This window comes from Camelina sativa, chromosome 10 (genome assembly GCF_030686135.1).
Source record: "Camelina sativa cultivar CO46 ecotype springtype chromosome 10, ASM3068613v1".
NCBI lineage: Eukaryota > Viridiplantae > Streptophyta > Magnoliopsida > Brassicales > Brassicaceae > Camelina > Camelina sativa.
Window position 1 is genome coordinate 6,283,859 of NC_141889.1, and position 13,637 is coordinate 6,297,495.

Sequence of the window (13,637 nt, forward strand, 5' to 3'; positions counted from 1 at the left end):
GGTTAGTATCTGAGCGTTGACAATCTCCATTTTTGATCTTCGGTCCATCGATTTGTTCTCTCTTTATTCGCTAAGTCTTTCCGAAATCGAGATGGATTCAACAAGGAGTTCAGCTTCTTCCAACCCTACGGGATGCTTTATGGATCAAAACGGGCTAGAGGCTCTCTACGAGGTGTTTAAGAAACTCAGCAGCAGTGCTGGTGATCGGCAATGCTGCTGATCGGCAAAGAAACGAGGTAACGTTGAAGTTGTAAAAGGTGTGGCGCATCATTTGCAATCATGGATAAAACTCATGTTTGTTGAATTTAAAATAAATATGATTATTTGTATTTTTAAAATAAAATGTAGTAATTGTAAACTCCAAAAGTCTATATTAATTTTTTTTTTTTGGGCAAACTCCATTGTCTTCTGGCAGCTTGGACAAAGTTCTTTGAGTCTATATCAAAATTTATAATGAATAAAATACATATATTTAGTAACTACCAAACAGTAATAGTTATCATCAAGTATCAAATTTTAATAAACTTTTTTATTCACATACACTTTGAGAGTTGTTTATAAAGTAAAGAGATAAGTACTTAACTTGTAATGATTCCTTATACATAAGTCACGCATGTTTTACTTTATAGGCGAAGCTTAATGAACAGGGCAATCAATGGAAGTAGCTAATTACTCGTCATCAAGCTATGAAGACATATGTTAAAAACCAACTCATATAAAGTTATTTATAGTTCTTTTGTATCCCTTGATGAATAGCTTAGACTTTAGGGAGTTTATTTTGTTACTAGTATAATAGAATCAATAAATGTAATCATTAAACTGGTAATCCGTAGAACAAACATAGTTAAAATAAAAGTATAAACAAAAATATTAGTTTGGTTGGTAATATAAGCTCTTACTTGTTCTCTTGTTCTCTGTAGAACATTTACCTACAATTAAAAAAATAAAATAAAATAAACATGTTATAATTTGATATGTAAAGGGGCTTCATAAAATCATTAATTATTTACGTATGCAATTCACCACTATATATATAAAGTAAACGTACGTACCTTTATATATAGAACCATATGTTGAATATCAATCATTCTTTTTACTTCTCCAAAATTTCTCCAAAATTCGGAGACATCTCTTTCAAAACTATATTAGGGGGAGGTATTGGTTTAGGATTTAGAAAGAATTTTAACGACTTTAAAAGTTAGGTAAAATATGTTGTTATTCAATCAAGACTTTTAAAAACTCTTTAAAAATTTGGTGGTATTGGTTGTGGATTTGTAAAAAGTTATCTAAAATCTTGATAAATCTAGTGTTATTGGATTAAGAGTTTTATAAAGTCATTAAGGGGGAGGTATTGGTTTAGGATTTAGAAAGAATTTTAATGACTTTAAAAGTTAGGTAAAATATGTTGTTATTCAATCAAGACTTTTAAAAACTCTTTAAAAATTTGGTGTTATTGGTTGTGGATTTGTAAAAAGTTATCTAAAATCTTGATAAATCTAGTGTTATTGGATTAAGAGTTTTATAAAGTCATTAAAAGTTTTATGTTATTCAAGTAAAACAAAAGAATCTTGGATTGTTAATGAATTCAAATTTTATGTTATTGGTTTAGGATTTTATATCATTTCCTTCATAACAAAAGTCATGAAAACTCTTTCATCAAATAGAAAGATTTTACAAGATTAGAAAAAACAAATCATCAAGATTTTAAAAAACTTCATAAACAATCTCTTAGAATCCTTCATTTTTAACTTTCAATTTTCTATGATTCTAACAATCAGCAAGAACATAAAGTCATTAAAATTCTTTCTAAATCCTAAACCAATACCTCCCCCTAAAAGTTTTATGTTATTCAAGTAAAACAAAAGAATCTTGGATTGTTAATAAATTCAAATTTTATGTTATTGGTTTAGGATTTTATATCATTTCCTTCATAACAAAAGTCATGAAAACTCTTTCATCAAATAGAAAGATTTTACAAGATTAGAAAAAACAAATCATCAAGATTTTAAAAAACTTCTTAAACAATATCTTAGAATCCTTCATTTTTAACTTTCAATTTTCTATGATTCTAACAATCATCAAGAACATAAAGTCATTAAAATTCTTTCTAAATCCTAAACCAATATCTCCCCCTTAGTTGTTTGCCTTTGAATTTTTCTTTCTTTTGAAAAAATGTGCTCGAGTTAGTGATATAGTAGATTAGGAGGTGTTGTGAATGAAGATTTTTTTTTTTTTTAATATTGAGTAGAGTAAAGTTTGAACAGCAAATGAAATCTTGTGAAATATCTTCAAATCTACAATTTTGGAAATAGTTGAGTAGAAGTAAGAAATTAACTATAGAATATGCTAATAAGATGCTAGTGTGTTTATGAGCGTGAGAGTATTATCTAGAAATTTTCAATTGTAATTCAAAGTCTAAATTATATGATATAGAAATAATTAATTGTTCGATAATGTTAATGAAATATGTTTCCAAAAATATAAGGTAATCCAAAATATGGGTAAATTATTGTCCGATTTTATGAAATATTGTGTTTAATACATTTATTCAGTTTCTATATATGTTACATTGCGATTATGCAACAAAAGGATTATATATATTCTATATCAATTTTGATTTTGATGGGATTTTTAGTTAGAATTTTGTTATTTTGTCAATGTTTTAAGAGACTGATTTTGTAATTTAGTAAAATTTAAAGGATAAATACCAAATATACTTCAAAAATGTTAATATAAATGATATATCAAAAGTTCTATCAGACGTGATCATAATATTTGGATTTAAAAGTGAAATCTGGAAGAGTAAAAGCCTGATATGTGCTTGTGGTGCGTCCAATGTGGTTTATAATCTGCACAGAGTTTCTTTGAATATAGATAAAATGATTTAGAAGATCCTAATGATCAGAAAAGATATTCTAAATATATTATAAAGATTTGTATATATATGATATGATTCTATTAGTTAGACAATTATGTTAATTCATTTCCTATATAAATGTTTCTCTATGTACCTTCATTCTCATGATATGCACCTTAATTCTTTCATTCCTAAACTCTCGTCATATTCTATTATGGTATCAAATTCACAATGATCTAAGCTATGTACCTCTTTTGTTCATTTTTGTTTTTAAGGCAATTAGTTCATCAATCTAAATCAGGCACAGCCCTGCACCAATTCATATGACATGTTTATATTGGGCCTCAAATTTTTAAAGCCTATTTTACTATTTAAAAAAAATAATAGATCCATAGTTAGTAAAAAGCCCCATAAATATTTTAAACCCCCAAAATTAGCAAACAAAAACTTAAAGTTAGCAAAAAAGCCTGGTAATTAATATTAATAAAATAATCAAGAAAATCCACAAAAATAATTTTTAAAAAGATATTATTAAACAAAAAAAAGCTCCATAAATTAACCGTAGATGATCTCTCTCTCTCACTCTTCTTCTCTTATCCACTATCTAGAGCAGCAGAGACGATTGACGACGTTTGCTATGGCTATGGAGATTGCTCATCGTTTCATTAATTCATCATCTATGTCCTTAAGGTTTGATTTCTCTCAGCCCTTCGTAGTCGCAATTTTGGGACTCAAATCGTTTCGTTTTCCGTCAATTTGAGAGTGGAGATTGAACCTGATTTTATTTTATTTTTGTTTAGTAGAGTGGGAAAATCTAGGATTAGGAACGGCGTTTGTGGGACGGCTCGTGTTGGATTATCTTCGGTTTCGGCCGTTCATTTACCAAGAAGGAGGATGTTTATGCAGCTCGCTGGGTTTGGTTCCGTCTTGACGCTTCTGGATTCTCCTCCTGGTTTAGCTGCGCCTCTTCCTGATATGAAGGACCCTCAAGTCATCAGGTAAAATTATTCTTCTCTGAGCTATCTATTTGTAGAAGATCATAATCGTGTAATTACAATTAGGTATGCTAATTCATGTGATCTTAGTTAAGGCGATGAGTTGCAATAATTATATGGCTTTTCATGTGTAATGTGCTTGATTGTTGCATTGAGTTAGTTCCTTATCCTATGTTTTTTTTTGTTTTTACTTTTAATTGAAGAGTCCAGGACGTTAAAGCTCCCAAGTGGCGTCAGGTTTCAAGGTAACTATTCTTTCTAAAGAATGATAATAGTTAAGGATTATGGTGAAACATCCAAAGAACTTGCTATTTGTTACTTTTTGATTTATTACTGTTAGAACTTCGTTTCTCAGAGATTATTGAAGGGGAAGGACCAGAGGCTCGTGAAGGTGATCTGGTCGAACTAAACTATGTATGTCGGCGTGCAAATGGATATTTCGTTCATAGGTGAGAGCTTTCATGTTAAACTTAAAAAAAAATTTGGTAGTTTCTTTCACTCATAGTTGATTCTATTTTTTATATTTTGTAACTCATATTGTTTCTTGATTCAGCACTGTGGACCAATTCAGTGGTGAAAGCTCTCCTGTCAAACTTATACTTGATGGAAACGATGTACATTCATCTTGCACTCAGCTTTTTTACATACAGCGATCCAATCATGGCACATACTAACAAATTGCTTGACACGACAGGTAATTGAGGGATTAAAGGAAGTCCTGGTGGGCATGAAAGCCGGAGGTAAAAAATATGAAATAAACAAACAAGTTTCTCTGGTGTTTCGAGTAAAAAAAATTCATGTTTCTAATGACACACATAGTGGCCTTTTGCGGATCCAGGGAAGCGTAGAGCATTGATACCTCCATCAGTAGGATACATAAACGAGACATTGAAGCCAATCCCCGAGGAGGTACGTACTTGGATCTTACTCTTCATCATTGGATCTCAAAAACGATTCGTCATGTGTGTGTGTTTATGGATTTCAGTTTGGACCACGGCGCAGTCTTCTATCGCACGCAAACGAGCCATTGGTCTTTGAGATCCAGCTCTTGAAAGTATTATGATATTGTTTTGATTTCTATTGTAACTCTGTAACACCAACTGGTTGGAAATACCTTATGAGTTCTGCTTGAGACTCGGGTTAATGGGGGAACTTTACCTGCGAGTTTCTTAAAAAACACCACAAAATATTTAAAATGTAAATTTGCAATTCATTCAAAAATGTACCCATTGGAAAGTTTTATATGAGAAACATTATACTAGTATTTTTGGAATATTACTTGATTTACTCGAGAAAAAAACATTGACAAAGCTTTTTTGTTCCCAAAAAGAAAAAATAAAAAAGACATAAACATTGACAAAGCTTAAAAAGCTAAGAAACGACACCGTTGACACCGATCGACGTTACAGCTTCGGTTCTCTACTTCTTCTTCCCTTTCTCCCTGAGTAATAATACTTCTTTCTCTATAGCTGCGGCGTTTGGCCGAAACCTTAAACGTCCACGGAAAATCTCCGATCTCCGGCGTTCTGGTCTTTCACTGTTTGCTTCCCTTGAAACCAAGTTGGAAAAAAAAATGTCACAAGGATGGTTTTCGATGGGCGGAAGTAGCAGCGGAGATCAGAAGCAGGAGCAGCAGCAATCGGGTTCGTCTCTGCTCGCTGATTGGAATTCGTACGCTGCGTCGAGAGATTTCGAGGAAAGTGGCGGAAGCTTCGGCTTTGACATCGAATCCGCCGTTAGATCTGCCAATGACACTGTTTCTGGCACCTTCAGTGTGTAAGTCATCCATCGGTTTTGGGATTGTAATATTGTATAATGCAATTAGTCACTTCAATGTGTTTATTTCGTGACTGAATCTAAGAATATTTGAGGATTTAGGTGGTAGTGAGAAGTGTGAGGTGTTAGTGAATCTGAGCAGTTGAGATTTTTACTTTGTTGATTGTGGAGTCATCTAAGATAGCTTTGGGAGATGCGTTAGTTTTGCATTGTGAATTGAGTCTGATGAGTAATTTATTATCCGAGTACATGGATCCACTAGTGTATTTATTTATCACTCTCTGGCGTTGAAGCAATTTAGTTGCAGTTGTGAGCTTTCAACAATGGCAGCTCTCTTCTGGGAGATTAGCTGTGTTTGTTGATCTTCCATTACGGACTTTGATGGATCTGTGAACCTTCTTATATCGGTTATGCTGCGTGCTTTTTTTTAGCCTTTTGATAAGCAGTTTTGGAAACCTGTGTAAGCAGTTTTGTAGTGCAGATGTTATAGGTCTGAGAGTGTCTTGTGTTTTTGCTATCAGGAATCTTATTTTGTTCCGCTTATGAAAGTCTTGGTTCTTTATGTTGATTTTGCAATGTACCTCTGAATTTGATGGAATCCAGGGTTTCAAAGGGAGTTAGAGATATTCCGGGGAGCCTGCAGTCAGCAACTAGCAGTATGCCGTCAGGAAAAGCACTCATGTATTTCGGTTTATTTCTCGCAAGTGGTGTGTTCTTCATCTTCATTGCCTTCACAATGTTTCTTCCAGTCATGGTGCTTATGCCACAGAAATTTGCCATTTGTTTCACCATTGGATGTGGATTTATCATTGGATCCTTCTTTGCACTTCGTGGCCCACAAAATCAGCTTGCACACATGTCATCGATGGAGGTATGCTACACTATTATGTATTGAGTTTCATGCCTTAAATCCCCAAGAGTGAATTCCTTCCTCTCTTATTAATATCTTTGTCTACTTCTCCAGAGGCTTCCTTCAACCCTAGGTTTCATTGCCACCATGGTTGGTACCATCTACGTATCGATGGTTCTCCACAGCTACATTCTCTCAGTGCTCTTCTCTGTATTACAGGTACTAAACACTTCATCTTCCGACCCTTACGATATTCCCTTTTTGTCTGAGTTGAAGGTTTTGAAACTTATATTTTCCGAAATTGGACGTCAACAAAGTATTTAAGATCATATAGTAACATAACTCCCCTCATTGCTGAATCGGTCTTGAGATGGAACCTTTTGAACTTTTCCAGTTTAGCAACAAACATTACACTCTTTAACAAGTGGCAGTGCATGTCTGGTTCGTCACCCGTTATCTATTTGGACTGTAAAAAAGATACTTGCACAGGTCTAAGAACTTAAATCCGCGCATTCTTCTGAGTCGCATAATTTCTGATATCTATTTCTCTGTGCTAATGGACAGGTTCTTGCGCTGATTTACTATTGTATATCCTACTTCCCTGGTGGATCATCGGGCATGAGGTTCCTCAGTTCTGCTCTCACCTCATCTGTGCTAAGAGTGTTCGGGAGATGAGCTTGCACGGCCAGTTTGTGAGAAAGAACAATACTTTACTTGTTGGTGTACAAAGAAAGATGTCAGAGCTTTTTCCGTATGCTCTTTAACATAGGTTTGATGAAAAAATACTTTAAAAAGACAAATGATCTTGAAGTAGAGATGTTGAATTAAGAACCCAAGTGATGTTGAGCCTGTTCGTTAAGTTGCCGCAACAACCACATCCTGCGACTAAAAATATAAAGGTTGCCGGAGTTTAAAACAAGTTGTCGCTTCCATTAAATCCTTGAAATGAATCGCCGCTTCCGTTAAAACAAGTCGCAGCAGCAGTGTAACTATCGCTTGTTTTTCATGGCGATATATGATACACCGGTATTCTCCGTAAAAGTAGCAGCAGCGGCAGTTTTGACATTTATGTGGTCATGTTAACATTTAAATTTTAACCGCCGGAAGGAGACGCAGCGGCAACGTAACCAACATGCTCGTTATAACTATCTTCTTAGTTCTGTTTTGATTACAGCTGGTTTCCCAAACCAAAACGAATAAAAAAAATTCATTGTTATACATCCATAAAACCAAGAATACGGCTAAGCCAGTTTCCCAATTCCCAAGCAGGATGGTGGCGACTAATTAGTTTTCCCAAAATGTGTTGGCTAAGTTATATATAATATGTGACAATATGAAATTCTAGGACTTGAACAAATTCATAGTTTTTTGTGAATGAACTGCAAATGAAACTTTGAATTCCTGACTAAGAACAATCAATGAAGCAATTTTTCAGAAAAGAAAAAAAAAATCATCAGTCACATCAGCATTACAAAATAACCTTTTGGTATCTTGCAGATGATAGTTTCTTGACTTCTTCATTCAAGATGAACAAATCTAACAAAAAGGACAACTAGTGTACCATATATAAAGGAAAATGTTACCCGCACTACAAAAATCCATGATATACGTGTTTCTACTCACACCATGTTTACTAGAGAAATTTGTACTCTTTAAACATTGAAGTATTGAACCACAAACAAACAGCTCTATGTATATGATCTATCATGCTGACGATCTCTAATAAGCATGCCACTTGACAATAGATTTTGGAAGTGTTATGTTTGTTAGTTTTGGTGTACGATAGTGGTAAGAAAATAATATAAATCTTTGATCTAATTTGTTTATCTTGGTGTTGGGGGTATAATGCTTTGTGAGCGGGAAACCCAATTCCTGAAAATACGGAAACAATGGAGCAGGAACATCTGACCTCAAATGTGCACCTTACACTACACGTATTGTTTGGGAATATTTATTAGAAAAAGGTATTTTATTGCATAAGTATAAACATCAATGACTCTGATTAAACTAAAAAGCTTTTGAGCGCGAGAGAAATATTAGTTGAAAGCAAACGCCCATCTTCTCCACTAAGCAAAGTTAAGTAGATTAAAAAGACATGAATGAGATCATTGTTTTTAACTTTTAATCAGTTCAAAATTTTACTACTCTAATAACATATTGCTTTCTTTTCTCTAATCTCGAAACCCGTGGGTCGTACAACATCTAGAAAACAAAGCTAGATAAAGGCCTTTTCAAAGGCTGAAGTCTTAATTAAAATTTTCATGGTTAGGCAAAATCTAAAAGTAAAAGGAAAAAAGGAGAAATTCAAGCGGAAAGTTCAAAACCAAAGCTGAAGAATTAACTAAAACACAGAAATAATTATATATATAAAAAAGCATATAATCATTGCAGAAGGTATGTGATTTTGTAATTTTAAAAATTAATACCAAATTCAATCTAGTTTTAAAAGATGACCTAGCTAGGAGAAAGAAAAAAAAAAGAGCAGATAAATAAGGAAAAAAAAGCAAAGGTAAATATCCTCCTCTATAGTCTATACAATATATACACTAAAGTTTTTATAACATATTAACATACTAAATTCATATTCATTGGATCATGAGAATTATACACACATATAGATAGTTTTGGATTAGTCTCTGACCAAAAAAAGAAAAAGATAGTTTTGGATGAAATGCCCACTTCTGTTCACACACTGCCACTACATTCTTGGACTGCTTCTGCCGCTGAATACCCCCACAAGGGACCATTATTTTAAATAAGATAAAACCAAGTTAAAATCGGATTGAAAGGTATACAGACAAAACCCTTCTATTATAGAAATAATTAACCCATAATCATACTCTTCTAGATTAGATCCAATACCCTTTTTTATTAATGATCTTTCTTACTTACTTAGAGCAGATCAAGCCACTTAACATAGCTTAATTCACCTTTATGTATATGTCTTTTTCTCTATCTCATGTGATGAGATCTCTGACCTAATTGAATCTTGATTAGATCTAGATCTTGTTATATTGTCTTCGTCAATTGTTCGCATTTAAGCTTTTCTTCGTCATATTATACACTATTAGTCTCCTCATCAGATTTACATATGCTATAACAATTTCTTCATCTTTTTTTTTTTAATACTAATAGAGTACCCACCCATAGACTAATCTTTCATAAACAAACTTGTAAACGTGAAGATTTTATAGTACTCAACCACTGTTTTTATATATAACGTAAACTTTCACTAGTAGTCCCCAATGTAATCATCATATAGGAGTAGTTATCGAGTAAATGATAACTGGTGTAGAGAATTTAGGAATAATGTTTTGGATGGAAGGGTCTTATCACACAACAAACAGGGACCATTAATATAACGATAATCATAAGATTTGTGAAAGAAATGTTTCATTGATTTGGCAGAAGTACAGTTGGGAGTGCTTGTCTTTTCCCTTGCACACCTTTTGTTCTCTTTACTTCTTCCTTCTTGTTTGTTGGTTTTTGTTCTTTTCGTATTTTCCCTTTTTTTCATTTGGCCCCATCGAGGACCATTACCATTCATTTCTCTCTTTTTCCGTAATTATTTGCTGTTTATTTTATCTATTTATATATCATCAGTTTATAATTTGTGTACACATAAATAACATAACAACGATTTCTATAGATTTTAGTACTTTAGGGACCGACGATATACGGCTGCTTGGGAAAATAGATGTATATACAATTGCTAAGGCAATTTAGTAACCAAGATTTTAAATACTCAACTAGTGTAATCTAGTCGAAACGTTCTACCACTTTATCTCTCCCGGTATAATTATATCCGAAAGAAATATACAAATGAGTTTTTGTTTAATCTAATACATGATGCACATGACCTCTCTACTATACCCTATGTCATGTGCCTTAAGTGCCGTGTTCGATCTTTATATGTTATTGCTTGACCCCGTTACCCTTAATTTTAAAATCATTTCCGTTCTATTATTATTCTGTCCAAATCTGATTTCTTTTTCAAGTCTGTTTCATTATATATATAAAACTCATTTTAATTAGATAGCAATATTCAAAACTTAAAGAAAATTAAAGACCGACAAGATGAGCAAGGGACATGGTTGTAAAATTATTTAATTATTAATCAGTCACAAAAATTCCTAGCTTGCATGTGCAATTTCACACTCCAAGATTCCATGTTTTACTTCAACTTTATTATTTTTATACTTATCAAAAACACAAAGTATAGATTGATCTGTATCCTTTCTTTTATCCTTTATGCTGATAAAACTAATTTTCTGATCCATGTATACATGGTTGCTTGTTACTAGCTACATGCAATATAATGTCGACATTTAATGGGTATCTTAAGTGATATGGATACTTCAATTCTTGCCTTGAGAGAAACCCAAATTAAATGTAAACTACTACTACTCCGTAAACACATTAGTACTTTTTTTGTTGTTGAACAAACACATTAGTACCTTTTTGTCGTGGATTTAATTGGTTAAAACGTTCGGTGCGTTTAATGTATTTAAAGTTTGTTGAACACTTTATCGCGTCATTATAAATCAAAAAGAAGCATTAAAGTTCATCGTGCCGCTTCTATAAGATCCACTAGTTTTGTGTCTCCTTCATGGCGAGCGCTGCAGCCGTATTTGGGCACATTGAACAAGAGTTACAAAACCTAGCTATATATCGATGGCAGCTATTCCTTTGGAACATTCTTCTCATGATCTTAGCATAAACAAAAATGATTGCAGACAACAAAAAGAATAATTCTTATTCTTCTTCTCGTCAACATATACATTTTGTTTGTCATAATATTACGTATAACGTTGTTTTATGAGCAAATTAAGTTATATACCTGTTATCAAAGTGGAGAACACTTATCGTTCACATGTTATAAGATCATGAGATGATGCTCTCTAATTAATGGATTTGAGTGAAACTTCTACAAATCGGTACATGCAAATATCGTAAAAGGCAATTTAAATATGGCAACAGAAAATAGGGTATTTGACATGTCGGTCTCAAAACCATGAAAGTTGGTGCCCTTGTTTTGACATGTCATTCTCGATTCTCGTAATTCGATTTTAATATAATTTATAAACATATACTAGTATACTATTTTTGTTATTTTTTTTGATAACTAACATACTATTTATGCCCAAAATAAGACATACCGGTATTATTGATATTTTACTTATTTTCTAACTTGCAAAATTTTGGCTGTCAGCCATAGTGTTTTTTTACTAAAAAAAATTGTTTTGAACTACATAAGGTGTTTGACAAAAAAAAAAAAAAAAAAAAAAAAACTACATAAGGTAGTCCAATTCCTTGAAAAACCTATATGTTGGTTTTGTCAGATCCAAATTTGAGTACTGGATTCTATCACAAAAACGTTATCTAAACCTTGATCCAGCCTGTTTCTAAGAGTGAACTACTTCGTAACTTTGGAGTTTGGACTACGTACTATATATTTCTCTATTCAATTGACTGCTATTTAGAAGTATACTGTTAGTTTCTAAGCAAATTAACTTGCAGTGTTACAACCCTTGAGTTTTTTTTTTAAGAGTAACATTTCAAATCTTCTGAGGAATTTTTAGTAGGCATTATTATCAATATACAGATATACTTTTATATAAAGAAAAGTCTGCCTCTAAAGGCATCCACAATGGAGATATAGTTTTGAGGTTGTTAAATTTTTAAATTAATATAATTTGTATTTTTGGTTAAATAAGAACTTTGGGTATTATAATTAAAATGTACCTCTTCAATGGTGGGTTCTAATATTGAGTCTCTTAATTTGAATTTTGTTTTTTTTGAAAATAAATAAATTAAAATAGAATATGAAATTATTGCATATTAAGATTGATGCTTATAAAATTATTGCATTGCATAACATATTAAACATAAAAAAACATTAAAACATCATAAAATAGAAGTACAAATCATAAAAAGTGAAAATGATTAATTGTACCCTCCAAATTTTGTCCAAATATTCTCAACCAAATCATCTTGCAATTGTTTATGTTTTTCTCGATCACGAACATTCAAACGAATGTTCATCATAGTGGAAACACATGAAGGTCTGGTTGTTGGTAAGTCCGAGTCCACTTCTGAAGTGTGGTTGGATTGTATGTGTGTGAATTCAGATTCATTAAACTGAGTGTACTCATCTCGTTCATCTTCTATTATCATATTGTGCAGCATGATACATGCTCTCATTATATTTCCATTTTTACCTTATCCCAAAGAAGAGCCGGGTTTTTGACTATGGCAAATCGAGCCTGCAAAACTCCAAAAGCACGCTCGACATCTTTACGTACAGCTTCTTGATGTGAAGCAAATAAGGAGTCTTTTGGAGTTTGTGGCAGTGGAATAGATCAGATAAAAGTAAACCATTTTGGATAAATACCATCCGTGAGATAGTAAGCCAACTTGTATTGGTGTCCGTTGACACTGTATTTAACTTTCGGAGCTCGACCGTTTAAAATATCATCAAACACGGGAGAGCGGTCAAGAATATTTATATCGTTCAATGTACCTGGAGGTCCGAAAAAAGCATGCCAGATCCAGAGATCTTGTGAAGCTACAACCTCTAAAACGATGGTTGGCTTGCCAGAACCACGTGTATATTGACCTTTCCATGCAGTTGGACAATTCTTCCACTCCCAATGCATACAATCGATGCTTCCTATCATCCCAGGAAATCCGCGTAGCTCTCCGATATCGAGTAGTCGTTGAAGATCTTCTGGTGTCGGTCTTCGTAAGTACTCATCTACGAAACAATTTATGATTGCTTTAACAAAATGATTCAAGCATGAATACGCTGTGGTTTCAGAAATTCGAAGATATTCGTCAAACGCATCATCAGCCGAACCATATGCCATCATACGAATTGCTGCAGTACACTTTTGTAGCGCTGAAAGCCCAAGCCTTTTTGTAGCATCTCTACGTTGTTGAAAGAATTGTTCTTCATTCCCGAGTCGCTCAACGATTTGGATAAACAAGGGCTTGTTCATCTAAAACGGCGCCGGAAAATACGAGGAGAGTAGATCGCATTTTCAATAAAGTAATCGTTCCACAAGTGAGTGTGTCCGACTTTACGGGTTTTTTTCAATGAAAGTTCTTGTTTTCTTTGGTTTGGGTGGTTGTTGTTGTTGAATAGGTGGAGTAAGGA

General features: G+C 33.2%; 2 protein-coding genes and 1 pseudogene across 15 annotated transcripts; 2 read left to right on the forward strand and 1 right to left on the reverse strand.

Moving 5' to 3' along the window:
• Window positions 1-3,374: 3,374 nt before the first annotated feature.
• On the forward strand, window positions 3,375-5,116 carry LOC104717585 (peptidyl-prolyl cis-trans isomerase FKBP16-1, chloroplastic). Of its 14 annotated transcripts, none has more exons than XR_015569148.1 (8): window positions 3,375-3,547; window positions 3,661-3,855; window positions 4,056-4,097; window positions 4,193-4,301; window positions 4,406-4,466; window positions 4,547-4,592; window positions 4,691-4,761; window positions 4,838-5,116. XR_015569148.1 is itself a non-coding variant. In XM_010435180.3 (8 exons), the coding sequence occupies exons 1-8, from the start codon at window positions 3,423-3,425 to the stop codon at window positions 4,913-4,915; spliced, it is 708 nt and encodes a 235-aa protein (XP_010433482.1). In that variant the 5' UTR covers window positions 3,375-3,422; the 3' UTR covers window positions 4,916-5,116. The 14 variants fall into 14 exon arrangements, 4 of the variants coding, with proteins under 4 accessions (XP_010433482.1, XP_010433481.1, XP_010433483.1 ...); XR_015569152.1 differs by having other exon boundaries at window positions 4,208-4,301; window positions 4,672-4,761; XR_015569151.1 differs by having other exon boundaries at window positions 4,208-4,301.
• A 50-nt stretch (window positions 5,117-5,166) lies between these two features.
• LOC104717586 (protein transport protein sft2) lies at window positions 5,167-7,314 on the forward strand. The gene is made up of 4 exons (XM_010435182.3): window positions 5,167-5,628; window positions 6,232-6,499; window positions 6,593-6,697; window positions 7,043-7,314. The coding sequence occupies exons 1-4, from the start codon at window positions 5,426-5,428 to the stop codon at window positions 7,151-7,153; spliced, it is 687 nt and encodes a 228-aa protein (XP_010433484.2). The 5' UTR covers window positions 5,167-5,425; the 3' UTR covers window positions 7,154-7,314.
• Window positions 7,315-12,610: 5,296 nt separating this feature from the next.
• Window positions 12,611-13,619, reverse strand: LOC147935848 (uncharacterized; annotated as a pseudogene).
• Window positions 13,620-13,637: the final 18 nt, after the last annotated feature.

What these genes read in the sequence shown, in the direction of transcription:
- LOC104717585 (XM_010435177.3), top strand. Translation starts at nt 3,423, where the DNA reads ATGATCTCTCTCTCTCACTCTTCTTCTCTTATCCACTATCTAGAGCAG. An exon ending in AAGGACCCTCAAGTCATCAG is followed by an intron (nt 3,856 to 4,062) that starts GTAAAATTATTC and finishes TGAAGAGTCCAG; the next exon opens with GACGTTAAAGCTCCCAAGTG. An exon ending in AAGTGGCGTCAGGTTTCAAG is followed by an intron (nt 4,098 to 4,192) that starts GTAACTATTCTT and finishes TATTACTGTTAG; the next exon opens with AACTTCGTTTCTCAGAGATT.
- LOC104717586 (XM_010435182.3), top strand. Translation starts at nt 5,426, where the DNA reads ATGTCACAAGGATGGTTTTCGATGGGCGGAAGTAGCAGCGGAGATCAG. An exon ending in GTTTCTGGCACCTTCAGTGT is followed by an intron (nt 5,629 to 6,231) that starts GTAAGTCATCCA and finishes GATGGAATCCAG; the next exon opens with GGTTTCAAAGGGAGTTAGAG. An exon ending in TGCTCTTCTCTGTATTACAG is followed by an intron (nt 6,698 to 7,042) that starts GTACTAAACACT and finishes GCTAATGGACAG; the next exon opens with GTTCTTGCGCTGATTTACTA.